Below are 26174 nucleotides of genomic sequence, written 5' to 3'. Positions count from 1 at the left end.
CCAATGCGTTGTGCCAGACAAAATCAACTTACTTGCCCGGAAGATGAAGCAAAACCAACCAAAGCCAAGAACCCCCAAAAGATGAGTCACCTGAACACTCGTAGGAAAAAAAATATGAAAGTCGAAGTGGAAGTTAGCCACATCTCATAAACTTTATATTTCTACAAATAATTTAGTACACAATGTCAACTTGTAATTAAAATGCTATGACTGTGGCATAAATGATATTCGTTTGGTCTCGATTATAACAAAAAAACATATTTTACACTTATTAAAGCTTGAAAATGCCCAACTAAAAAGTGAAATGAATAAAGAAAATCACAAACTTATAGAACCTAGTAGTAGCTATAGTGGGAAGTGTGGCAGGTTGAGGAAGGCGATAGTAGTACCCTTTCGTTTCACCTTCTCCTAACCTAGTTGAATATTCAATTCATACTTTGCTTCTCAATAAAAAAAATAATCTTTAATATATCATGTATCCCTTTTCACATAAAAATAACTCTTCATAGTTTATACATCTTCTTAACTTGGGCAATGTTTAAATTAAAAACAAGAAAGAAAGAAAGAGACAAATGACAAATCTTTTTGGTTGTTTAGCTGCAAAGATGACAAACCTCAAGAAAACAACACATTGACTAAGCTTTCTCTCAGAGAAAAAAAAAATAAACCATTCAAAACCACAAAAAAACCATACTTTCTCCTAGAAAAACACCACCATAAACTCTTTCAAAGACAAAGATACCAAAAATCCAACCATACATTTACGAAAACCCAACGATACATTCCTAGAAAAGCATCAACAAAACAATACCAAAAAAAAATTACTTAAGCTAAAGAAGCTCTACCGAACGTCATGTCCTTCGGAAGTTAGAAAAAAAAACTAAAAGTTACAAAAAAAAGTAGAATAATCAAAAAAGGAGTTAAGCTAAAGAAGTCTTACCAAGCGTAGAGTCCTTCAGAAGTTGCGGAATGAGAAAAGCAAGAATGTGAGAAATTATAATCATTTTGGTTTTTGAGTGTGGTAGTTAAAAAGCCAAGAGTGCCTTGTCTCATTGAATATGCATCCATACTGTGAAACCAACCGCTCACCGTCGGTCCGACAATGTGACTGAAATTCCAATAATCTTCGTCGTTCCACTTCTACCTACGACAATGCCTCGCGCCACAACAACCCAATCATAGAACATAAAGCAGAGGGTACTCTCGTGAAGAAAGAGAAAGATACGAGAAAAAAGAAAAAGAGGAAGAAAAGATTGTTTAGAGCAGAAAGAAGATTTTTTTAAAGGAAAAGAACACACAACACAGAGGGAGTAGAGGAGGCACGAGGCGGAGGACCACAATACGAGTGACATGGCGGGGGAGTTTAAGGTTTAGGAAGAAAGAGAAAGATAAAAGAAAAAGAAAAAAATAGAGAAAAAAATGAAAGGAGAGAGAGAGACCATAGTGAGTAAAGAAAAAAGAAGAAATCAGGTGTCATCCAATTGGATAATGAAATGTGATGATAAAAAGTTCAAATTGTCAATGTTCAAACTACTTGCCAATAATATAAGATGTCCATTTTAGATTTTTTGACAAACTATTCTTTTATATAGATTTATATAGATATAGATATAGATTTAATCCAAATAATTTCTTTTATTAGAAAATAAATAAAAAATTCGAATATTTAGCCTAAAATTAATAATAAATTATATTTTTAAAAAGAAAAACCTGAAAACCATAGCCGGTGTTTGCATTCACTGTTACGTTTGCTCACTCTCCCTAGTAGTCCCTAACAACACCTACTAGAAGCTTCATTCATTTTTGTGTGCCATGAACGTACCCTCCACCTTCACCACCACCACACCCAACCTCGTGGTGTGTCCCCTTCCCTGAGCCATGCCTTCTTCCCCCAAGTCCTACGCCATCTCCTACGCGCGCCAGCCCACGCGCAGATCCACCCTCTACCTTTTCCTCTCCGCCCTCCTCCTCCTCTTCCTCTTTGGAATCGTCGCCTTCCTCGCCCAGATTCGCGGCAGCCGCTGCGTCAACGCGCACCCCCGGTCGGTACGCGTCGTTTGGGAACACTCCGCTGGCGCTGGCACCGTTGCCGGCGATGGGGGCAGGCATAAGGTGATGGGGTTTGTGGGCATTCAAACCGGATTCGGATCCGCTGGGCGGAGAGTGTCCTTGAGGAAGACGTGGTTCCCCTCTGATCGCCAAGGACTTCAACGGTATTCACTTACTTTCTTCTATGTTCCCCAATTGAGGTTTTTTTCTTTTTCGAGGGGGAGGGGGGGGGGGGGGGGTGATGCTAACTCCGTCCTGAAGATGTGATTAGTTCTCTAGAGAATTTAATGACAAATTCGAATTGATCCTTGAAGAATATAACTTATTGTGGAATTGGTTCTTGAATATTAATTTGTCAATTTTTTTTTCCACATTTTGGGACTAAATTTGTATTTTCCATCTTTCCGGAAATAATTTGTCATCCCATGACACTTTTAGGGGCAAATTTGATTATTTACCCCGTTTTTTTTTTTTATCTATTTTGTTTTAGTTAAAATGCTGTTTTAGTCCTGAAGCTTTGATTTTTAACTGTGCCGAACGGTGTTACATGGAATGTGATCCATTTTGCCGTTGTTGCAGTTTTAGTCTTCTTACTTGTGCATTTATGCAATTTCGGCCATGTATGTTTAATTGAGTGATTTTGGTGTCCGAATTTTATCATATTTTAAAATTGGGTCTCTTCGTTAGTCTCACATCTAAGTAGTAACAAAATCTGCTAATCACTTGATGTGTAAGTAACTCATGATGTAGAACCAATAAGGTCTAGCACAACTGGTAGATAGCTGGGTTCCTTAAGCATGCTGATGGGAGTTCGATTTCCCGGCTGTGTGTATGGAGAAAACTTTGTTGGAAGAGAGAAAACCTACTTTCGTTATTTCTAGCCTTGAAGGATAGTCTCATGACTTTCGGTCATGGGGATACATTGCTCTCTGCAAAAGAAAAAAATGATGATGTGGATACAACACTTGACACATCTTAGAATCTTATCATATGTTAAAATTGAGTTACTCTGTTAGTTTCAGATCTAAATAGTAAAGAAATTCGCCAACATCAACTATCTTTTACTCAGTTAGCAATTTGATGTGTAAGTAACTGATGCTGTGGAAACAACACTTGACATATTTAGAGTTTATGTGAGTTTCTTTTACCTCCCCTGTGCACATAGGATTTACCCATGGTTTGAATAGTGAAAAGAATGATTTTTGACTTGTGTCATTCTGTTAAGTAAGAGATGGATCATGGATGATATTAGCAAATTTTATTTCAATTCGATGTTACACCAATGGAAGGATTTACCCATAGTTTTTTTTTTCCTCAAAAACATGTCAGAAAGAAAAGTAATTTCTTAAAAATAATATGATATTGTAATTTTGTTTGTTTGTGTGTGTTTTAATGGCTTTAGATTTTTTTTAGTTCATATAAAAATGATATTGATTGTTGAAAATTCAGGACTACATTGCTGAAGGATTTTAGAAAGGTGCTGAGTTTTTTTTTCTCAGCCACTCAAAGCCTTTATATTAACACATATATATAGTACAGAGAAAGAGTGAGAGAGTGATCAAACTTCCCACACACTCGACCTAAAGCTTAACATACACTCAACCTCACACATACACTCAACACTTTTTCCTACACAGCTGTCTACATACAGCTGTCTACAATACAATGTTGTTAATGGCGGATGGCGGTTCATGGCGGAAAGTCAAAAATCTGCCATAAAAATATGGCGGATGGCGTAGCGGAAAATGGCGGATGTCATGGCGGACAAAAAAAAAAAACATATATATAAACTCATTGAAATTGAAAAAAACAAAGGATTGCATTCAAATAAACTAAAAAAGTTTCATGAGTTCATACAATAATCAAGTACTAACACCAAATAAACTCATTAAAGAGTTCAAAATAAGAAAATGATAAAAACATAATGCAAAGTGCAAAGTGAAGGTTGAGGCTCTAATCATCTTCTCCAATCCCAACATAATCATCTTCGTTGTTATCATATGGTAATGGAGCATCTCCCTCTCCCTCTTCCCCATCAGACGCCTCAAAATTGACCATGGTTTCTTCTTCTTCAGATTCAACATCAATATTCTCCTCAACATCTAGATCCTCATCATTTTCTTGGACTGCTTTTTGCTTCCTTGATGAAGATCCAACAACCATTGCCTGTTTTTTAGAAGTTTGGGCAGCAGCAACACTTGTATTTTGCTTTTTCCGCCTAGTATACATCCTACACTCTCCAACCTCCGAAGTCTGATACACAGTTGCCCAATTTAGAGCATCATCATCTTCAAATACCAAATCATTTCCAGCATCATTATCATCATCTTGATCCATCTCTCCCACGAGCCATTCATTGCATACATCAATATCATTAAGAGAAATTGGATCAATTTCATCTCTTGCATTATATCTTTGTTTCAATTGTTGGTTGTATTTGACAAACACCAAATCATGCAACCTCTTGTGCTCAAGCCTATTTCTTTTTTTGGAATGAATCTACAACATAACAAATAAATGTTGATTTCAATCTCAAATATACTCCAAATATAACTTGATCATCAAAATTAAATAAAATTAAAAAGTATAGTTAGAGTTTTGTCACAATTACTTGCTCAAACACACTCAAATTTCTTTCACATCCTGAAGCACTGCAAGTCAAACTCAAAATCTTAATAGCCAGCTTCTGCAAATTTGGAGTTTGTGACCCAAACATTCGCCACCAATATGCTGCAATACCAATTACCAACCAAGAGCATAACTTAGAATTCTGAATTATAACACTAAATCACTAATACATAAAAAAAATAGTATGATAAAAGTTTCTTACTAGGAGAATGGGTTTTCCTTTGAGCCATTGCAAAGTTGGAACCAAAGTGGTCAGCACCAATCTTGTAAAGATGCAACTCGGTTAGAATTTTCTGTTGCACATCAAATTGTGGAATCAACTTCTTAATGCACTCAAACAAACCATTGGTGACCTCAAAATCAAACTCTAAGTCAGTGTTGTCATAAAAGAACTCTGGATTTAAGAAGTGGGCAGCTGCATGCAATGGCCTATGAAGTTGACAATTCCATCTTTTATCAATGATTTCAAACACATCTTTGTACTTGCTTTCATTGTTGTTGAAAGACTTGATAATTGTTTCTTTTGCCTTGTCCATTGCTTCATAAATATAGCCCATGGCTGGTTTCCTTTCACCATCCACAAGACGAAGCACTTTCACAAGTGGAGCCATGACTTTAAGAGTGTAAACCACACTATTCCAAAAAGAAGGCATGAGCACTACCTTTGCAGCTTCTTTTCCCTTAGGCTCCTTAGACAGCTTGTTCAAGGTCCATTCATCAGAAGTAAACATTTTTCTAATATTGGCTTTCTCTTTGTGAAGCCTTTCCAAGGTTAGATAAGAAGTGGCAAATCTAGTAATAGCATGTCTCACCAATTTCCTCTTGTTTGTAAAATTTCTCAACAAACTTAAGGTACTAGAATGGGCCTAGATAAACCCAACTAGATTAATTGCCCTTCTAATTGTCTTCCTTATCAAGGGAAGCTTCCCAATATCTTCAAGCATCAAATCAATACAATGAGCTGCACAAGGAGTCCAATAAATATGTTTCCTTTTCTCCTCCAACAACTTACCCGCTAAAACATAGTTGCTCCCATTATCGGTTACAACTTGAACAACATTCTCTTCTCCAACTTCCTCCACAATGGCATCAAGCAACTCAAAAAGCTTTTCACCTGTCTTTACAAAATCAGAGCCATCAACAGACTTCAAAAATATGGTACCAGCTTGAGAGTTAATCAAAAAATTAATGATGCATCTTTGTTTCCGATCAGTCCATGCATCGGACATAATAGTACAACCATACTTGACCCATTGCTCCCTATGGCCTTTCATCAAATTTTCAGTATATTCAACTTCCTTTTTCAAGAGTGGAACTCTGATGTCATGATAGCTAGGAATGGGCAAATGTGGCCCATATTGACCAATGGCTGCAACCATGTTCTCAAAGCTTTTCAATTTAATGAGGTTGAATGACAAACCTGCTTGGTACCAAAAGCGAGCAATATGTTGATGCACCTTCAATACTTCATTCTTATCCATTGACTCTCTTATGTTCATTTGCCTCAACATCTCCACTTTTCTCTGATTGATTGCATTTTCTGGATTCTTACAGAATTTGTCCATTGGTCCTTTTTTAGTCCCACACTTTGTCTTTGCACTTGCAATAGCATTACAAGAGTCCGCAAACTCATCTTCTTCACTTCCATCACATCCAATCGGTTCACCAAATTCAAAATCTCTTATATTTGCCATCTTACCACTGCCAGAAGTACTGTAAGTGGTCCCACTTTTTTTTGTAGCCATATATTCCTTCAACTCTTCGATTACATTTGGGGGAGTTTTCTTGCAAGCTGCAACGTTGCCCGACTTCCCAATCAGGTGTTGTTTGGCTCGGGTTATTCCTCCCTTAGTGATTTTTCCACAGAAATTACAAACAATGGTGTTTGTATCTCCTTCCACTAGTGAATGGCAATATTTCCAGCCTGGGTCTGCCTTATTTTTCCTCGTTGCACTTGCAGTAGCAGCATCGGATGATGGTTCAGCCATTTAAAAGAGGACTGAACAGAAAAAAAAAAAATTATGGTGTCAAATAGGAAAAAAAAAAGGGACTGTTAACAGTAAAAAGGGGTGTCAAATAGCAAAAGGAAAAAAAAAGCTGTAGACAGAAAAATGGGGGGTGTCAAACAGCAAAAAGCCAAAAAAAAAAAAAAAACAGATCAGCTGACCCGCGCGTCTTCTTCCTCTTCTTCGTCTTCTTCCTTCGCGAGACAGAAACAAGGGGTGGTGTCGTGCGTTGTCGGGGCTCGTCGTCGGAGCTCGTGCGTTGCGGGCCTCGTCGCGGCGGCGGCTGGGTGCGGCGGGGAGGGGGTGGTGTCGCGGCGGCGGCTGGGTGCGGCGGGGTTCGGTAGGGACGCAGGCAGGGGAGGTTCTGAATGCAAGCTGTTGGAGGGACGGCTAGCTGTTCTGAACGCAAGCTGTGGAGGGTTTTTAGTTTAATGAATAACCGGGTAGGGTTGGGTCGGGTCGGCCCAACTCCTACCGCGGACAAAAGCCAAACAGATTTCCGCCATCCCGCCACGACCGCCATGGCGCCGCCATCCCAAACCCGCCACGCCACCGCTATTCAGTGGCGTTTTTTCGCAAATCTGCCATGGAAAACCGCCATGGCGCCGCCATGGCCGCCATGTAACAACACTGTTGCAATATAATACTTTAACACTCCCCCTCAAGCTGGAGCATATAAATTAAATGCTCCAAGCTTGGAACATGAGCTGAAGCATAAGAAAGATTCTTCTTATAAGTTAGATGCTGCGGTGAAGCTTGATTGCTTGATTGAAACCCATGACTGAAACTCAGTTGACTGCCAAACTGGAAAGGGCTCCCTCCTGATGGAGTTGATGCTTCCAAATACAAAACTTGATTGAATTGGAGCAGGTTGCAGACCTGTGTGGAGGTAGAGGCTGCTGCTGCCAGAGTGAATGAAATGCGGAGTTGATGCACTGGAGGTTAATTAAAACATTGAAGGAGAACTGGCAGAAGCAACAGACGCAGTGGATGACGATGATGTACTAAATGTGGAACCAAATGCAGACTTGGTGGGCTGCCAACTAAAGTAGAACTTGGACCACATTGGAGCTAACAGATTAGACCGGCGAAGAGGGAGCAGAGGTGCCAAGTTCAAAAGATGTGGCAGGACTTGAAGAAGGAAACAACGAATTCCCAGAAACAAAAGCTGCACTTGCTGCAGGGCTAGACTTCAAACTGATTAGTACTGATTAGGAGACAACACACTCCCCCTCACGAGATGGAAGGTGGAGTCAACACTTCCAGCTTAGGATGAACAATATAAGTAGAAAAATAGACAATGAAACATGCCAGAAATAACATTGGCAGCAGATTGAAAATGACTGAAAAACATTCAAAGGCAATTGGAATATGCTGAACCATTAAGCAGAAGCCACAACACAATCCTTAACCACTTAACAGAAGCAAACACACTTAACCACCTAAAAGGTAGAAGCAAACCAAAACTTAACCATCAAGAGCAGAAGCTAAACATGGTGCTTAACCACTCAAGACAGAAGCAAAACACAGTTTTTGAATGCTTAACCACCATAAAGGCAGAAGCAACACAGCAATGTTTAACCATCCATGGTAGAAGCTTGACATCAATGCTTAACCACCATGGATAGAAACTTAATGACTTTTTTTTAATAGTAGAGGTTCTTGACCAGATTGAACCCCAGGGACAGCAATTGCTTCAAGGACAGAGACAAGGGAGAAGTTGCTGGACAATTGGATCAACAAATGACCTATAGTAGGGTTCTTGACCAGATCGAACCCTGGGGACAGCGATATTAAACAGCAGACCACACAATAGATTAATAGAAGGACAGGAGACAATGGAGCTGCACAACAAAGGGTTAAGAGAGACAAATGAGGAGGGAATAACCTCAAACACCTTGCAAGCATGGTAGAAACTCCAAACCCAAACTGAACAAACTCAAATTTTCCTTCAAAGAGGAATATACACAAAAACCTTGTGAGCACTTTTGGCCAAACTAAAAAGAAAACTTTAAAACAGTAGCATCCCTACCAATCTTTCTTCAAAAGTCCAATGGAGGATGTCCAAGAAACAGAAAGAACAGGGCCTAAAGTTGACATTTTTCAGAACCAGAACACAATGGAACTTGGAAAGCAGCTGGAAGGGGAGCCTTGACAACATACAAAAACATACCAAACTTAGCAACTGCTTTTGAGGAAGGACTTCAAGCCAAAGCAATGGGTACCCTCTGGCTTGGTAACAATGTTGCTGTTTGTAACACGAGAGAGAGCTGCCCAGCAGAGAGTGGCTGACAGCAGAGAAGGAGAACGCAGGACTGGCAAAGGCCATTTTTTATCAAAAAGACGAAGCCCTAACGGAGAACGAGAAGGGAACGCAAGAGCTGGACAGCAAAGGCTGAAACATGCCTAGAAGAAAAGGAGGAGACGTTTGAAACTGGTCCAGCAAGTTTCCGGTGGCCGGAGGGCGGCGCGTGGACTTCACGCACCGGAAACGAGGCGCTGCTGTGGCGGTGTGTGGCTGTGCTGCTGGTCACGCAACTTGCAGGGGTGGGTCGCACTCCTCGAGGTGCACCCAACCCTGGTTTTGCCGGAAAATTTGACGGCGGCGGCCTGCGGATGGCGGCGGTGAATGGAGACAGTCAGAACGGGATCGTACCCGCTCTAATACCATGTTGAAAATTCAGGACTACATTGCTGAAGGATTTTAGAAAGGTGCTGAGTTTTTTTTCTCAGCCACTCAAAGCCTTTATATTAACACATATATATAGTACAGCGAAAGAGTGAGAGAGTGATCAAACTTCCCACACACTTTTTTCCTACACAGCTGTCTACATACAGCTATCTACAATATAATACTTTTAACATTCATTTTTATTCTTACATTTAATAAAATGATGTGGTTTTGGTCCCTCAAAAATACTAGAGGCATGTTATTTTTGTAATTTTTAGGGATTTGAAACGAATAAATTTTTCACTGGTAGTAAACCTAAAAGGTCATATTTTTAGGGATTAAAAATATATTTAACCTTTTTTTAATTATCTGCACTGCTAAGTTTTTGAAATGTACTTTAATCATAATCAATTTAGGAGTGAAACTCATAATTTATATTTGGATTTTGCAACATTGATATTAATGTACAAGGGAAAGCGAGAAAAAGAAAGGGGAAACAGATGGTGGTGAAGATTATGTGTATTTTATTGTGTTAGTAGCATTACTGATTTGCAAAGCTTATTTATAGAACTGTTTCTGAATGCTCCATTTCTGTGGTATGAATTGGATATAGCTTACATGAAAGTTTGATTCATGAGTCATTCTATATTCTGGTCTGTGTTTATCTGGGTTGGTTTAGATTCCATTCAATGTCTGTAGGTTGCAGTGTTTGAAGTTATGCAAAGTGGGTGGTTGTATTTTGTTGGTTGGTTGGATATTTTGAGGAACCTGGGTTTGAGAATGGTGCAAGTTGGTACTATCATTTTTAATTATTGATTGTTGCTTGCAGCTTGGAAGAAGCTACTGGGTTGGCTTTTAGGTTTATCATTGGTAGAACAAGTGACAGAGCAAAGATGTCAGCGCTTCAGAAGGAAGTAGCAGAATATGATGATTTCATTTTGTTGGATATCCAAGAGGAGTACAGTAAGCTCCCATACAAAACGTGTGTGCTGAGAATGACTAAATTTCTGCACTTTATCTGTAGTGTGTTGCTAAATTGAATATTCATTCATCCATAACAGGTTAGCTTTCTTCAAAGCTGCTTATGCACTTTTTGATGCTGAATTTTATGTCAAAGCTGATGACGACATATATTTAAGGCCAGGTGACTAGATCTTTTAATGCTTATTGTGATGAAATACATTAAGAAGCTTCCTTTATGAGATTACATTTCACAATCCTAATTAAGATTTTATGCGCATATTTTTAATTTATTGTAATATTGTCAGATCGTCTATCATTACTACTGGCCAAAGAGCGATCTCATCCTCAGACATATATAGGATGTATGAAAAAGGGACCTGTTTTCACTGATCCAAAACTCAAATGGTTAGTTTTGTTTTGATGAGTTTAGTTTATCTATGAGTTTTTACTTTGATCCTGTATAGATTAATTTTCCCAATTCCACACTTTCAGCATGCCACAATTTTACCCAGGAGAAATAAAAAATATGCCATTGATAAATTGCTCTAGTGATGGAATAAGATTAATATATAGAACTTTATGTCTTTACTTGATCCCATTAATAAATTGCTCCAGTGATGGAATAAGATTAATATATACAACTTTATGTCTTTACTTGATGATGCTATTTGCTCGAGAAAGAAATATAAATTATTAATACTGTTTAGTTGTTGGATTTACAAATGAACTTTTACTATTGCAAGAGAGAAAATGCAAGTTTGCAACCAGATTTTAGTTTTAAACATACTTATTAGAATCTTACAGTTTGCTATTTGAATCATATAATTTGGCTGGCTAGCAATTTGTATCATGTAATGAATCGCAAATTACTCTGAACTGTTTGATACATGGATAAACCAATGCAATTCCATATCCTAGATGCAAATCATATAATTCAGCAATTTGTTATTTTTAGTTGTTTTCACCATTCCTTTGTGAAATAAATTTGAAACTTGAAAGGTAGATATATTTAATTTAAATTGATAAACAAAAGGAATTGAGTGCATGTTTAGATTGAAGTTAGAAATGTTGTGCACACATTCAAATGTAAATCCAACGGATAAAAGCAAAATGAAAGCAAAATCAAGGGTCCTGATCCTTTGGCAAAGTTACTTTTGCCTCAAAAGTACTTTTTCACCTGAAAACCAAACATGCTCTGAAGAAGCACTACTGGAAGCACCCACCCTATTTGATTATTTTGTTGCTCTATTTTCATCTTCAATTTTCATTTGATCACAATAGGTAAAACTTCTTAAATAGTAATATCCACCAAAAAATAAAAATTATCTTTCTTGAAACTATATATCATATGCTTGGTATATCTAATCATTTAAAATAAAAAATTTGCACAATGTGTTACTCTTTTGTGGTTTATGAGAGAGTCTGATGTTGTGGATTGATCTTTTTTGTACTTAATCCCACTTAATAGGATAAGACTTGGTTTTTGGATGTAAACTTGATCCCCCAAGTTATTATCATAAGGGACAAAACAGAAACAATTTGAAACTTTTTAACGTGACACTTATTGCCAATTTTTTTAGGTCTTAATTATCACTATTCATTACCCTTATCTTTTTCGGTCAGAAATGCTAATGTAGTGTCCTATCTAGCTTCACCACTATTGTTACATTCTAAGGCCTCGACTTATAACCAGCATTTGACCTGCTTTTGCTTACGGCATACTCATCCTGATAAAATCTTGTAGGTATGAGCCATTGTCACATTTGCTTGGAAAGGAGTATTTTCTTCATGCTTATGGTCCTATATATGTTCTTTCTGCCGATGTTGTCCAAAGCTTGGTTGCTCTTAGGAATGACAGGCAAGTTTTCTTTCCTCCAAAGCTTGGACAGTAGGATCACAAATCTCTCATGTAATCTATTGGGAACTATAATACTTTGATACACTTGTCAATGTTTAGATATAGGACTTTTCTTCTTTTGGTTTGATCCATGTGTAATGGTTGTGTTTTCTTTATGTATTTCATACTTGCTTTTTCTCTATCTCATTTCTTGAATTTTGTATATTTGTTGCTTGGGTTGGATGATTTCTGTTTCTTATCTTAACTAAAATATAAAATAAAATAGGAGTTGAGATATTGCCCTAAATTTTGCCTAGTCATGTTCAGTTGTCTCACTGGTGCAAATGGATTGGGAGCTATGCTCTTATTGTTATCCAGACAATCTTCGGAGGTTATGAGGTCTTAAATTTCCTCTTAATGTAAAGGGCCAAATACTACAATGATAAACACAATGATATGGACCTTGTTCAATACTTACCCTTTTTCCCACTTCATATAATGTTTTTTGCATTATTTCAGTTTCCGGATGTTCAGCAATGAGGATGTTACTATTGGAGCTTGGATGCTTGCAATGAATGTCAACCATGAGAATAATCATGAACTTTGTGCTACAGATTGTACAGCCACATCTATTGCAGTGTGGGATATTCCAAAGTGTTCAGGTTGGTGTTTCTCTTTGCAGCATGATGTTACCGCATCTGTATTTGGGGGTTTTTATGATAGATATTTCTTGGAAAAACCTTAAAAATACATGAAATTCATGAACTGGGATCCCAAAAATTAATTATTTCTATGCATGTATTATTGTCTACCTCATGGTGAAATTTGTTTCAAGCTATTCAATGTCGTGTAATTCTGTTCAACTATGGATGGGAGGAGTTAGGTTGGGGAAAAGGGAAGGATATTCTTTAATTTCTAAATTAAGAGTATGTTTAAAAACATGAATTAAGGGGTGATTGGAAGGCTACATCATAATCTGTAATTTTATTTCCTTTAGTTAAAGTGAAAAATTTTGGTTCCTTCCCCCTTCCCTCCAAAATCATCTCCTAAGGATATATTTTTGTCAAAAAACATTTTATTTGAGAGTAGAATGAATGTGCTTATGAAGTTTATGGCATCAAAATAAATGGTGAAATGTGTATTAGGTATCAGCTGTGTTAGTACAAAAGATTTGAAAACCATCTTACCCATATTTGAGGCTTGAACATGATCCATAAAATGGAATCTGTTTTGCTGAGGTTCTTTTATGTGTGGGCTTTTATATCAGTGAATCTTTACAAAGGCTCTTTGTTTCTAGTCAGCATTTAATTTCTTGTGCGTGGTGGGGTGTCCTTATGTACACCAAAGAAAAGGATTTTATCTTAATGATCTGGTTGTTGTTTACCTACAGGCCTATGTAATCCAGAAAAGAAAATGTTGGAACTCCATCAAAAGGAAGCCTGCTCTAAGAGCCCAACTCTGGAATCAGATGATGAATAGAATTTGTGGGTATAATATAAAGCAAAGTAAGCTCAGAAGGTAGTGTGAAGGAATTGCTGCTCTTGTTATTGATTACTGCCACGATATGCTACCACTTCCATTCTTTTGATCTTTCTAATTCTCCTTTCTTCCAGTTATTAGAAGAGAGGGTGACTGTGTTTTATTTCCTTAGTTTTCATTCCCCTATACTTGGAGAGGTTTGCATTGGCCGATATGAGGAACGTTCTTTAGGGAAGGCTTTTATATACTACATGAGAGAATAGATCAAGAGATCATTGTTAATTTACTAATTTCCTGATTTTAATGTCAGTCTTTCTTGGGGTTATACATATTCTGATTCTTGTACTTCAAAAATGGGAGTTTGAATGATTGTGTACTTCTGCATGTGTCATATTTTACTTCAAGGTTTATCGGTCCATCTTTATATTTTATCATTGCCTCTCCAGTTCAACGATTGGAATCAAATTAAGCTTGAATCAATTTGTATTCTTGTTTTGGGTAGAAAAATTGTATTGAAGACGTAATATGGGTTATATATTTATTCTTGTGTCTTCAGTCTTATGTGAGTGGATAGATAGCTCTGTAGGCCTTTAAAGTTTCAGAATATTCAAACAATATTTCATTATCACATTCTGAGTCAAATTTTATTAGATTGTCTTTAGTGTTGAGAATGAAACATTGACATCCAAAATAATGAAAGTATGATATGTTAGAGATTTTGTCCTTTCCACAATTTAGGAGTTTTTTTAGAATTGGGTCTAATATAAATTTTGTTTTGTAAATAACAGACAATATTTACTACTTTAGTCCAAAAGTATTTTAGAGTTGAGTTATCATTCAACATGGTTCTAGCTATTTCTTGTAATGACCTATTTTTTCTCTCAACAATATAATTTTGTTGTGGTGTTCTTGGTATTGAAAAGTTGTGAAGATTATCATTTTCTTCGCAGAACCTTTAAAAACTTTTGTTTTCAAACTCTTTTTCATGATCATTTCTGATTTAAGTAATGCATATTTCTTTTTCATTTTGAGTCTTTTTATGTGAGTTAAAGAAGATCTTAAAAGACTCATTCTTGTGGGCTAGGAACATCACTCATGTCCATTTGGAGTAATCTTCCACTATCCCCTTCCATACCTTTTATCACTTGTTGAGGCTGGTTGAGTCAAACAAATCAAAATGTAACAACTCAATGGGTCTAGAGGTAAAAACAATGTTAGGAAAATAGTTTTTAACTTGTTTTCCTCTTTGACATGCTTCACAAAGCAAATCATTCTTGTATGACATACTTTGGAAGATATCTTACAAGGTTATATGCTTTTGCAGCTTTGAGATTAACTCAAGTTAACATGTCCAAGTTTTTTTATGCAATCACCAATGATTTTTTTGATAGATAATAGACATGATACATTTTGATTTGTTAGCTCCCTCATAATTGTAAATCTTGTCAAGCAGTAGATTCCTAAAGTGGGATATGGAGATGACAGATAGTGGGATGACCGCTATTATAATCTCTTTGTTTTTTACCTATTATAAATTTATATATATATATATATAGAGAGAGAGAGAGAGAGAGAGTTTTGTTCTCTTCTATCTCGTATCTATTTTATATTTTCTTCAATTTAATCTATTTTCTTTAGTTACTCACTAGAACAATTATGATATTTTATGATTTATATTTTTTTATTATTTAACTTCTCATATTATATATTATGTTTAATTTGGTTTTTATTACTATTATTAGTTTGTTGATTATATTTTTATATTACTATAAATTTTTAATTTTTAATACTAGTATTATAATTTTATTATTGTAATTATTTAGTTTATTATATTAAGAGATGACATATTTGTTTTACAACATAGCAATTTAGGTAACACATTAAAAAGTCACACTTACAAAAATATCTGGTGATGGTGGGTGGACTTGAGGCCCAAGGCCCAATAGGTTAGAAAAGGATAAAAAACACCCTAAAAGCTTAAAACCCTAAGACTCGATCCATCTATTCATATTTTGTTTTCTCACGCTCACTATTAAAGTGAAACTCATGACACTCAAATAGAAGTGAGGGAGGTGGCGGTGGCAGCTTAAGGCACAATGAAGGCACTAGTATTTTCAGGTTTTCATTCGAAATCCAAGTCACAGTTGCAAAACATCAAAATAGACCGTGATAGCACCATCGCGATTGTAGTCGCAACCACCTCCTTTAGACTTCTCCACAACAAGTGTACTCATTGCGGCCAAGGGCCGCTCTGCACTGGCACGATAGTGAGTGCCACAACCACTATTGATTGCATAGAGCTCATTAAGTTTAATCTTATAAAGATTTTCTTGCCTCTTTGTAATAAAAAATAAAGAGTCATCACAATTCTTGACAATACACTTACCTTTGTTAAAGGAAACACCATATTCACTGTCACATAATTGACTTATGCTCATTAGGTTGTGTTTCAATCCATCAACAATTAAAACATTATTAATGAAGGGATAAGGAGGTATACCTATCATACCTACTCCATCTATCATCCCTTTTTTATTCCCTCTTATAGTTATTGTTCCACCATGCATAGGATTTAGGGATTGCAACATAGACCTTTTTAATGTCATGTGTCATGATTGGGGTTTTCTTTTCATTGTCAAGCATATATGCAACAAGAATATTCTTATCCTTAGGTACCCAAACCTTCTTGGGTCCTTTCTTGTAAGTACTAGAGCACTAGACACTCCTCTTTATGGCAAGTCCTTGCATTTGGACCACATATATCCAACTTTTCCACAAAAATAACATATAGTTACAAACTTATCATGAACAAATTTTTTACGCTTGTACCTATGACCAAATTTGGCCATGGGAATTCTATTATACCTTAATAATTTGTTAAGGTACTCAGATCCTCCAAAAAATATGGCAAGAGTCTCCTTTAAAGTGTCAATTTTCTCAAGAAGTTTTACAACATCTTGAGGTTGACCCTTTAAAGCATCATTTTTCAAAAGTTTGTCATTTAAAACTTTCACAAACCTTTTGTAGGGCTCACATTGTACCCAAAGATTATGTTTACTATTTTCCAATTTCTCATATTTTAAGTGTAGAGATGCATTGTTTCTCCAAAGTTCATATCTATCTTCTTTGGGATTCTCATGTAACTAAATAAGTTCATTAAAATATTTTTGCAAAACTTAAATTTTCTTTTCTAAATTAGAAAAACTATGATTTATGCATCTCTTTCTTTGGATAGCTACTCATTCTCAAGGTAAATCTTAGTCTCTTCCAACTTGACAGTTTCATAAGCATTACATTTTTGAATGGTTTCTTCCAAAGAATTGTCTACTTTAGCTTCATAGACTTTTTGAAGTTCCTTATGATCTTTGGATAATTTGTTGAAATCATTTCGGAGAGACTTATAAGATTTTGAAATAATAAGGGAGTTTGTAAGCAAATCATGATAATCTTGTCTTAACAATTCAGGGTTTTCAAAATCTACCTCCTCATCTTGTTATGATTTTGACCCTTTTGTTGCAATATCAACCATCAGGCACAAGTTGACTTCCTTTTCATCTTCTTCTTCTGAAGATGTATCGTCCAGGTCTTCCCAAGTTGGCATCAAGCTCTTCTTGCTTTTATACTTTTTGAGAACTTTTGCTTCTTGTCTTTATTCTTCATTAAACTGGGACATTCAGACTTGAAGTGTCCAGACTTCTTGCATTTGTAGAAAATGACTGGACCTTCTCCTTCTTGTCGTTATTAGACTTCTTTCATCTGGGTCCACTGTTCGACGGCCGGCAAGTGCACCGGATCGCACAAGTAGTATAAAACGGTAAGAACTGAATATCGAACTGTCGGGGAACTTATTTTACTTGGTAAAGCTGTGGTTCAGTAAATAAGTGCCTTTGGATGAAAGTTTGATGCATGGTATGGACAGGTATGTAAACTAAACTATTCAACAGAAAATCACGTGAGTAGTGGTGTGTGAAGATAGATAAAGAACGTGCTGGTCTTCCTACTGGATGACTGATGTTATTAAAGATGTTCTATACCTAACAATGTTTCCGTGTTCTATGATGTCTCCTGGTCTGCTAAACCCCGATGTCTTGTGCATGTTTAGCCTAATCCTAGCCAAGCGTCATCCTCAAATCCCTCTTGTTGAACTAAACTTGACCAAAACTGCATTAAGACACATACCAACAACTAGGTTACCGTACCTCGATCCTTCGTGAAAATACGATAAACTAGCCCTGTCCTATCAAGTTCTAAGGATCAAACCATTTCCCAATGTTGAATGACCCTAACTGAGCATGCCTCTATGTGATCAAGGCAAAAATATACTAAAATGAAGTATTGATAGCACAGTGAACACATAAAACATCATTAGATAGATATAAGAGTATTTACATCAAGTACCCCATAGGAAGAACCAACTGAGGATTTAGCTCTCCATAGCAAGGAGGCTTCTTTTACAACAAAGAGAAGAGAAAGTCAAAGATTGAAGAATTACAGGTAGTGGGGATGTCTCCTCTACCTCTAGAAATCTCACAATCACTCAAAATCTTGTCCAATGCTCTGCAAGATAGCTTCCTCTTCAAGCTCGGTTCTCTCCAATCTCTCCACAGCCAAAACTCTCCAAAAAGCTCAACAACCGCCCCCCCCCCCCCCCCATTTTGAGATTCAGCTTTAAATAGGCAATTCTGTTGAGAGACGTGCGCTTAGTGGAAGATAGGCTCGCTTAGCGCATGTAAGTGACTTCTGGCTTAGCGCCAGTCATGCTTGCTCAGCCTGGAGGTTCAAGCGGTGCACTTAGCTAATTGATTCTCACTGAGCGCATCATGACAAATCATCTGCTTCCAGGATCTTCTACACGCTTAGCCATGAACTATTGCGCTTAGCGGATGGCTCGCTAAGCCAGAGAATTGGCTTAGCAAGCGGCTCAAAATCAGCCCTTCCACAAACTTGCTTATTTTACCTGAAATTGAAATGAAAATGTTATTAAATACACAAAAGTGGGATACTAAGTACTTATTACCTAAAATTACAAAAAGTACTTACAATACTACAAAAAGAACTGTAAATGGAAGGAGTGGAATACAATTTACACAAGTTTCTTACACAAAAGTTAATCGTATTATTCGACTAACAACCACCTTTCTTCATCCACATAGCATGAATTTGCTTTGAAATGAAGGATGGCTCATTGTCATCTTCTAAGTCTTTTTTTTTTTATTATTGTTCTTCAAAGGACTCATCAACTTTTAAGGCTTTGGTCTGTCTAACTTTCTTGGGTTTCTCGATGACTAGTGTCAGTGACTTCCCTTTCTTTACTTCACTGTCTTGTTGGAGCTCAAGTTCATAAACTTTGAGAATTCCCACAAGTTCCTCAAGAGATAGGTTGTCTAAATTCTTTGAGGTTCTTAGTGTAGTTGTGGCGTCCCTAAATTAATGACTGGTTTAATAGTAATGATTTAAATAACAAAAACCATGGTAGATTTTTTTTTCTTCTTTTTCTTTTTCATTTCTTTCTCTTTTCACGATAATTAGGTTCAGAAGGAAAATCCTCACTATAGAGTCCTGAATGGCCAGTTCACAACTCTATTCGGAGTCATTTCTTTCTTTCCATTCGAAATCTCTAAACTATTTTGCTGTTTCAAAAGGGAGAGTATACCAGCCATTACTTTAGGTCGTCACGTGAAAATAGTAAAATAAAATACGGTCGGTAAACTCTTTTGCAAATAAAGTTTGCTACCGCTTTCTTTCCAATTAACAAGATTAAACATGAGTGCATTCATCATTTAAAAGTTGTCCAAAATATGGGAGTTTTACAAAATACAAAGTGCCATCCAGAGCAAAGGCGTCCACAGTGGTGGCTTCAGCCACATGTATACAATCATCAAATTCCTATACAATAGGTCTACCCATACAAAAACAAAAGAGTAAACCTAACAGTCAGTCCTAGATACACCCACCCTCAAAAGTAGATAAAACTAGTCCAAAGAGCTATCCACTATGATGAAGAGCCTCCACTGATCGCCATCTCTCCCGGGCCACTATCCTCCGTAGAGTCTGCCTCAGATGCCGACGTGACTTCCTGGGAGAATCCACCTCAGGAAGAGGATCCTCATCACCCTCTAGAAAGTCAAGAGCATCCACAGTAGGCTCAGGAGGTAGCTCCTCAAGATCCTCCTCAGGGTCTTCCTCGGACGACGTTACCTCGATCACTTGGACTGGCTCCACTAGACGGTATGGTGTAGGCGTGGATAGTATCTACTCCACCGTGCGCTGAAGCATCCGTGCGGGTTCATCTGGATGCACCAAAGAAGTAGCCGTAAATCGAATCGTGCCCCGAAATCGGCACCTCGTGTTGCCTTCGAGGGTCTCCCAAGCTCCCTCTAGGCACTTCAACTCCACTCGATCATGGATTAGCTGCGCCGCCATCACGATCTACAAGAAAGAAAAGAAAGGGGTAGATTCTTTCACGCGATATCTAACTACGCCGCAACACAATTCGTTTCATAACCACTACATGCAAGTAAAAGGGGTATCTTAAGCCTTTTCATCTCTGGTAATCGATTACACAGCCTTGGTAATCGATTACCAGAGGCCAGATTCGAATTACACAGTTTCAGGACATGAAAACCTGAAAAAGGCACTGTGTAATCGATTACACATACCTGGTAATCGATTACCAGTGACCCATCCCTCTGTGTAATCGATTACACAGACTGGTAATCAATTACCAGAGGTCTCCACAGTCTTCCAGTTCTCTTTTGAAGCCTGGTAATCGATTACATCCCCTGGTAATCGATTACCAGAAGCTCCCCTAGCTTCCTGACCTCGTTTTCAATGTAATCGATTACCAGAGACTATCTTAGCCTCCTGTCTTCATTTTTAAGCCTTGTAATCGATTACCCACCCTTGGTAATCGATTACCAGAGCCCATATCCCATATATCAATCCAAGTTCACCGCTGGCCAGCCACCACACAAGCCTCCTTGCTTTGTGGTCTTTGTTCCTTTTATCTGTTGACTGCCAGGAGCTCGCCTGTTTAGGTACATCACAGGTTCTCACTGACTGACTATGCCCGGGTTGGGTCGGGATTGGTCAAGCTTGGTTTTGGGCAATAACACCCCACCTGACGTCCCTAAGGTCTCCTGACCCCCGCGACATATCTCCAGGTACCACTCTGTGGTCAACGAATAAAAGCAGGAAATTTCACCCTTCTACACTTCCTCATCTTAAGCTTGTAGGATTATAGGGTACCCATCACATGTGGTACTAGGTGGCGGTCGGGCGATGGTGCACAACAAGTTTTTCCACATCCACAAATCGCGCATAAACCCACCATCCCCTGTTGCCCACCTCCAACTGAGCTCACGTACTCCCACGTAGCCCATATCCTCGTTTCTCTCAACATCGGGTCCCCATCAATCCTCCCAAGCTTCCCCAACATCCAGGTAATTCAACATCCAAATCATCACAAACTAACAAACCAAGCAAAACAGGGAAAAGGCAGAAAACTCTGCCCAAAACTCAAACCAAAATCACAGCTTTTTCTCACTTAAAGACTCTAGTAACATTTCCTTCGTTCCAATTCGTTAACCGTTGGATCGACTCGAAAATTTTACTGGAAGTCTCTAGTACATAAGTCTACATTTTGACCGTTGGGATCTACTAACAAACATCCAGAACTCATTCTGTACTACTCTTTCCACAGCCAACCACACACAAGCATTTTTCTGCACAAAGCCAAAATTCTACTGCCCCTATTTGACAGCAAAATTCTGCATAAGTGCAGATTTTCGAAAACCACTCTTGCCTTCATCCAATTTTGCCCAAATTGAATCCTACAAGCCCTAAATCATGTACCAATCATATCTAAGCCAAGGACAAGCTTCAAACCACAACAACACAAAATCTAGGTATCCAAAACCCCTCAATTTAATGGATTTTCAAGGTTTGAGAAGTGAAATTGAGAATGAGGTAAATTTGAAGCAAACTCTCACCTCACACAAGTCCATAACATCAATTTAAACTTGTTCAAACTGGATTTACACCTAAAATTTCATCGAATCAAAATTTGACTCCTCAACACCCAAATTTACCCTAGAAATGGCTCTTTGTTCACTTTGGTCATTTGTTTTTCTCTCTAGCACAGCCCAAACTTTCTCATAAGTCCTAAAAGACATTTCAAGCTAGGATTAACTCACTCTAACCTCTAAATACTACCAATTCCAGATTTGGCCTTCCAGCCCTCAAAAATTCACTCTTTTTCCACTCATAACACCATATTCTCACCTTCTAACCCTAGGTTAATTCTACCCTTCATCTCTAACAGTTTTCCATAAGCAATTTCAGCACATAAACATCACAAGCATCATCATAAAAACCCTAAAACAGAATGGGTATGTTTAACTCATCCAAACATGGCAAGTTCAACATGCTTTCAACAAATTTCTTCCCAAATAACCATCATGAAGCAGAAACTTAGCAAAACTACCCATCATATCTCCCAAAACCCCATACCCACGAAAATCAAGAGAGAAAGAAGTCCACCCAAACCTGAAACTTCGAAGTCCCACACGTAGAGATGCGCTTCACGACTCCGAAAATGCCCTCCTTTCGTGATTTGGAGCAGAAATGATGGCCAAAGGTTGGAGCTTTGTTTGGAGCTTCAATGGAGAATGAAGGAGAAAGAAAAGCAACGTGAGGGAGAGGGAGAGAGAGCTGTCTGAAATTGGGCTGAGTGAGGAGAGAGAGAGTTGCTTTTTAGTTTTAAAAAAAGGCTTTTTCCTCTTTTCTTATTATTTTATTTAAGTTATGCCACATGTCTCCATTTGAGTGGAGTAAAAAGGGTCCACTTTCTCTTTTGATTGTGACCCATACACAGCCACAGAAAGTGAGAAAAATCTGACCTTTGAAACGCTAAAATCCTGCCTCGGTTTGTGGGCCGTTTCTCTGGTTTCAGTTCCTCGCGTTTCTCTGCGTCCGTCGGGGCCAGTTTTCGAAAGTAACTAATATATATATCAAAACGCTCAGAATAAAACCCCGAGCGTGATTCAGAGGTTGGTTTTGCTAAATTTTAAGTCGCATGCAAAACGATGATTTTTAGACTAATTAATTAAGAATTTACCTATAACCTTCCAGTTATGGATTTCTCTTCCTTAATTAGCCTAACCCGCGTATCTTGCTCCCACTATCCCTACTTCTACCAAGAACATATCTGCATATACACTGAATACTACTTATATATATATATATATATATATATATATATATATATATATATATATATATATATATATATATATAATCATTCAAAATACATCGTTTCCAAAAATTCCGGGTAGAAATTTCCAGGATGTCACAATAGTCATCTATGGTATCCACTGCCAATGAAAACTACTTAATTTTGTCAACATAATCATAATTATCACAAGATTTACCAAGACCTCTGAGTTCATTTAATATGGTCTGAAACTGTCTAAACATACTTTGTATGTTCTCATTTTCATCCATAGTAGATATCTCATACTTACATGTAAGGAGACTAAGTTTATTTCTTTTTACCTCAGTGGAACCCTTATATGTTAAAGCAACAATGTCCCACATATCTTTGGTGCTTTTGAAACTATGGACCTTTGTGTACACTTCTTCAGATAGTGCACACATGATTACATTTCCTGCCTTAGAGTTCAATTGTGCATCCAAAACAAGATATAAACAACTTAAGATAATACAAGTTATAACAAAAAGTAGTGTAAAAACACAAGGTTTATACTGATTCATTCAAGCTCTTAAACTATATCCAGTTCTCCTTCAAATCTTTGAAGGTTTCACTAGTCACGAACTAAATACAAACAAGTTTTTACCTTGTCACTTCTAGTTACAACAAGTACTCTATAGATTAATTTTGACTCACTTTTAACCTTCCCTTGAGATTAAGGAACACCCAAGAATTCTTTGCTAGCAGTAGAGATGAGAGAAAAAAAAAAGTACAATATTTTTTTATTAAATTTGATACATTGGACGATGTCATCATAAAAAATCATAGGAATTGATGACCTGACATCGCCCATTGTATAAGGTTCTAACAAGACAACTTCTAGCGTGCCACGCTTTGTCAAGTTTGGCATAGTACGAGAGTTTGTTGCACCATTGGATTTAATAATAAACTAATCAACCACTATTACTTTTTGTAAGTTGTTTTTTGTGCATTTTTACAATTGTATAACTTTTAAAAAAAAGATTGCACGTGGAAAAGTAAAATGATTTTTGTAAAATTTTATTAATTTTAAGAACAGTTGGCGTGGAAAAGATAAACAAGTGTCGATTTTCACAAGTTCCCCCTATTCCCATTTGAGACCTCCTTCCTCATCTGGTTTCGTTGGAGACGAAAGAAGACCTAGAGTTGTGTTTGCTGAAAATCATGAAACTTGACTCTTTTATTGTCCGTTTGTGGGAGTATCGTCAGGACTAAGTACTTGGATCCTTTTTCCTGACGTGGTTCATCACTTTCGGAAGAGAGGAAGGAATAATAACTGCGTTGTGGTTGCTTTGTAGTTTTTGTTGTTCATTTGCCACAAACCATGTACCTGTATTGCTTTTCGTCCCTTTCTGCGAGGTATGTTGGTCCATCTGAACTTGGTTAGTTGTTCATTTTTATGGATTCAGTCTTTTGTTTTCTTCTTGTGATGTTGGCTTATGTGTGTTAAGTTACTATGCTTTGACGATTTCTGGCTAATACACCTCCAATAACTAATGCATCATCCACTACAACTGCGAATGTTATTCTTTTCTCTCTGACCAAACCACATGCTGAATGAGACACCTCAAATGGGAAAAGGGAAAAATTGACAAAATCGTTTCCCCCTACCCTTACATTCGTCCAACATTTTGTTTTTCTTTTCCACATGTACTATAAAAAAATAATTTTACTTTTCCAAATAACATCTTTCTTTTCCAAGTGCAATATGTTTAAAGAACTGATACTTTTGTAAAAATGCACAAAAAGACCAAAGCTGAAAAAAGACAGTCATTCATTACTATATTGTTATATCCAATGTTTCAGCAAAACTCTAGCACCATGCAAGACTTAACCAAGTGTGGCAGGCTATAAGTCATCGTTCTAACAATTCTAAGTTACTTTTATTTTCAGTGTTATGAGATTAATATAATTTATATGCTAACTTAATGATGTATACTATAAATTAGTGTTATCAGATTCAGATCGATCATCAACTCGATTGAAATACGGGGTTAAAGATTGACTTAATGAGTCAATAATTGACTCGTATGACTCAGTATAATATTTATAAATTTATATATGTTATTATTATACTAAATAACCCAATAATTTTATTGGTATTCATTGATTCTTGCAACCATGAGATCTTGGGTTTGAAATCCATCTCTTACACTTTTTAGTCGTGACATATTTTAATTTTTATTTTCTAATACTTAATTAAATATATACTACAAGTATTTGACCAGCTAATACAATATCAATGTTCCAAAAACCACCAAAACCATGAGCATGCAGAAATTTTTTTGAAAATTTAATCATCCAAGAACAATTAGTATCTACTTATAACTCTACCAATTACCATTTACATAAGTTTGCAAGTTGTCGAGCTCCTTGCAGGCCCATGGACAATTCTTGCAGCATTTCATGCTTGCGTTGTGGGTTTGAGGAAATTATATCGATGATTGGAAAAAAAATTCGATTGACATGGTTTGTAAAGCTCTTGAATTTTGTATTATATATTTTGCAAATTGTAGCTCACATTTCTTGCCTTTATAATTCAAAATAGTGCACTTTCTATGTTGTGAAGAAATGCATTCAGGAGCAAATTGTGGGCAAGTCCAAATCATGGGAGGAACACCATTTCAATCACACAAAGCCAGTTAATATTGATCCCAAAGTTGATCTCCCAATGAGTCAAATTGTGAAACATTGGAAAGCACTCTTGGTTGAACTGCAAGAGTAGTAAAGACAAAACATGAATTATTGTTAATATTTTCTAAAAGAATAATGTTAAAAATGCACTCTTTTAAGACTCATTTTCTGAAAAACTTTTTCTGTTAAGTGAAGTTCACGTAAATCTCACTAAATACATGTGTCTCATACCTTGTTTAGTGGATCGATCCAATTCCCATACTAATCAAACCCACATGAAAATAGTGTATGTCATATAAGTGTCTCATACCATATTAAGTGAATCTCATACTAAAATTAATAGGACATACATGAAATTCAACCAATGAAAAAGTATGGGAAAAAAAGAAAAAAATATTATGTAAAAGAGGAAAAATTATTGTCTAGCCTTGATCATTACGTATTTATTGTCTCAATCAATCTCCATGTAACAAGTAATTAAGTTTTATTTTTTTCTTATATAAATTCAAATATTCATTTACATATTTTGTGTAGATATTCACGAGAACAATGGTGAACCCAGACTATACAACATACAATATTTCTAAAAAGAAAAGTATTTCTTTATTTAATCAGGAAAATAGTTTAACAAACAAAGAAAATTTTTTCCTTTTGCAT

The 26174-nt window shown here is 36.9% G+C and overlaps 1 protein-coding gene and 1 long non-coding RNA gene across 3 annotated transcripts; both read left to right on the top strand.

Annotated features, from left to right (window-relative positions):
* Nucleotides 1-1718: 1718 nt before the first annotated feature.
* On the top strand, nucleotides 1719-14140 carry LOC114416793 (probable beta-1,3-galactosyltransferase 14). Of its 2 annotated transcripts, XM_028381806.1 has the most exons (8): nucleotides 1719-2213; nucleotides 10184-10336; nucleotides 10416-10498; nucleotides 10623-10722; nucleotides 12062-12175; nucleotides 12674-12816; nucleotides 13545-13672; nucleotides 13768-14140. In XM_028381806.1, exons 1-7 carry the CDS (start codon nucleotides 1879-1881, stop codon nucleotides 13631-13633), a joined length of 1017 nt encoding a protein of 338 aa, XP_028237607.1. In that variant the 5' UTR covers nucleotides 1719-1878; the 3' UTR covers nucleotides 13634-13672; nucleotides 13768-14140. The 2 variants fall into 2 exon arrangements, with proteins under 2 accessions (XP_028237607.1, XP_028237606.1); XM_028381805.1 differs by having other exon boundaries at nucleotides 13545-14140.
* Nucleotides 14141-23944: 9804 nt separating this feature from the next.
* Nucleotides 23945-25681, top strand: LOC114414129. The gene is made up of 2 exons (XR_003667125.1): nucleotides 23945-24242; nucleotides 25432-25681. It is a non-coding gene; the product is annotated as an uncharacterized LOC114414129 (long non-coding RNA).
* The last annotated feature ends 493 nt before the right edge of the window (nucleotides 25682-26174 follow it).

This window comes from Glycine soja, chromosome 6 (genome assembly GCF_004193775.1).
Source record: "Glycine soja cultivar W05 chromosome 6, ASM419377v2, whole genome shotgun sequence".
NCBI lineage: Eukaryota > Viridiplantae > Streptophyta > Magnoliopsida > Fabales > Fabaceae > Glycine > Glycine soja.
This window is presented reverse-complemented; position numbering and strand designations above follow the sequence as displayed.

Bases quoted from the DNA above. Each gene is read 5' to 3' on its own strand.
- LOC114416793 (XM_028381806.1), top strand. From the start codon at position 1,879: ATGCCTTCTTCCCCCAAGTCCTACGCCATCTCCTACGCGCGCCAGCCC. The intron at 10,723-12,061 runs GTTAGTTTTGTT...AAAATCTTGTAG, and splicing joins ACTGATCCAAAACTCAAATG to GTATGAGCCATTGTCACATT. The intron at 12,817-13,544 runs GTTGGTGTTTCT...GTTTACCTACAG, and splicing joins GGATATTCCAAAGTGTTCAG to GCCTATGTAATCCAGAAAAG.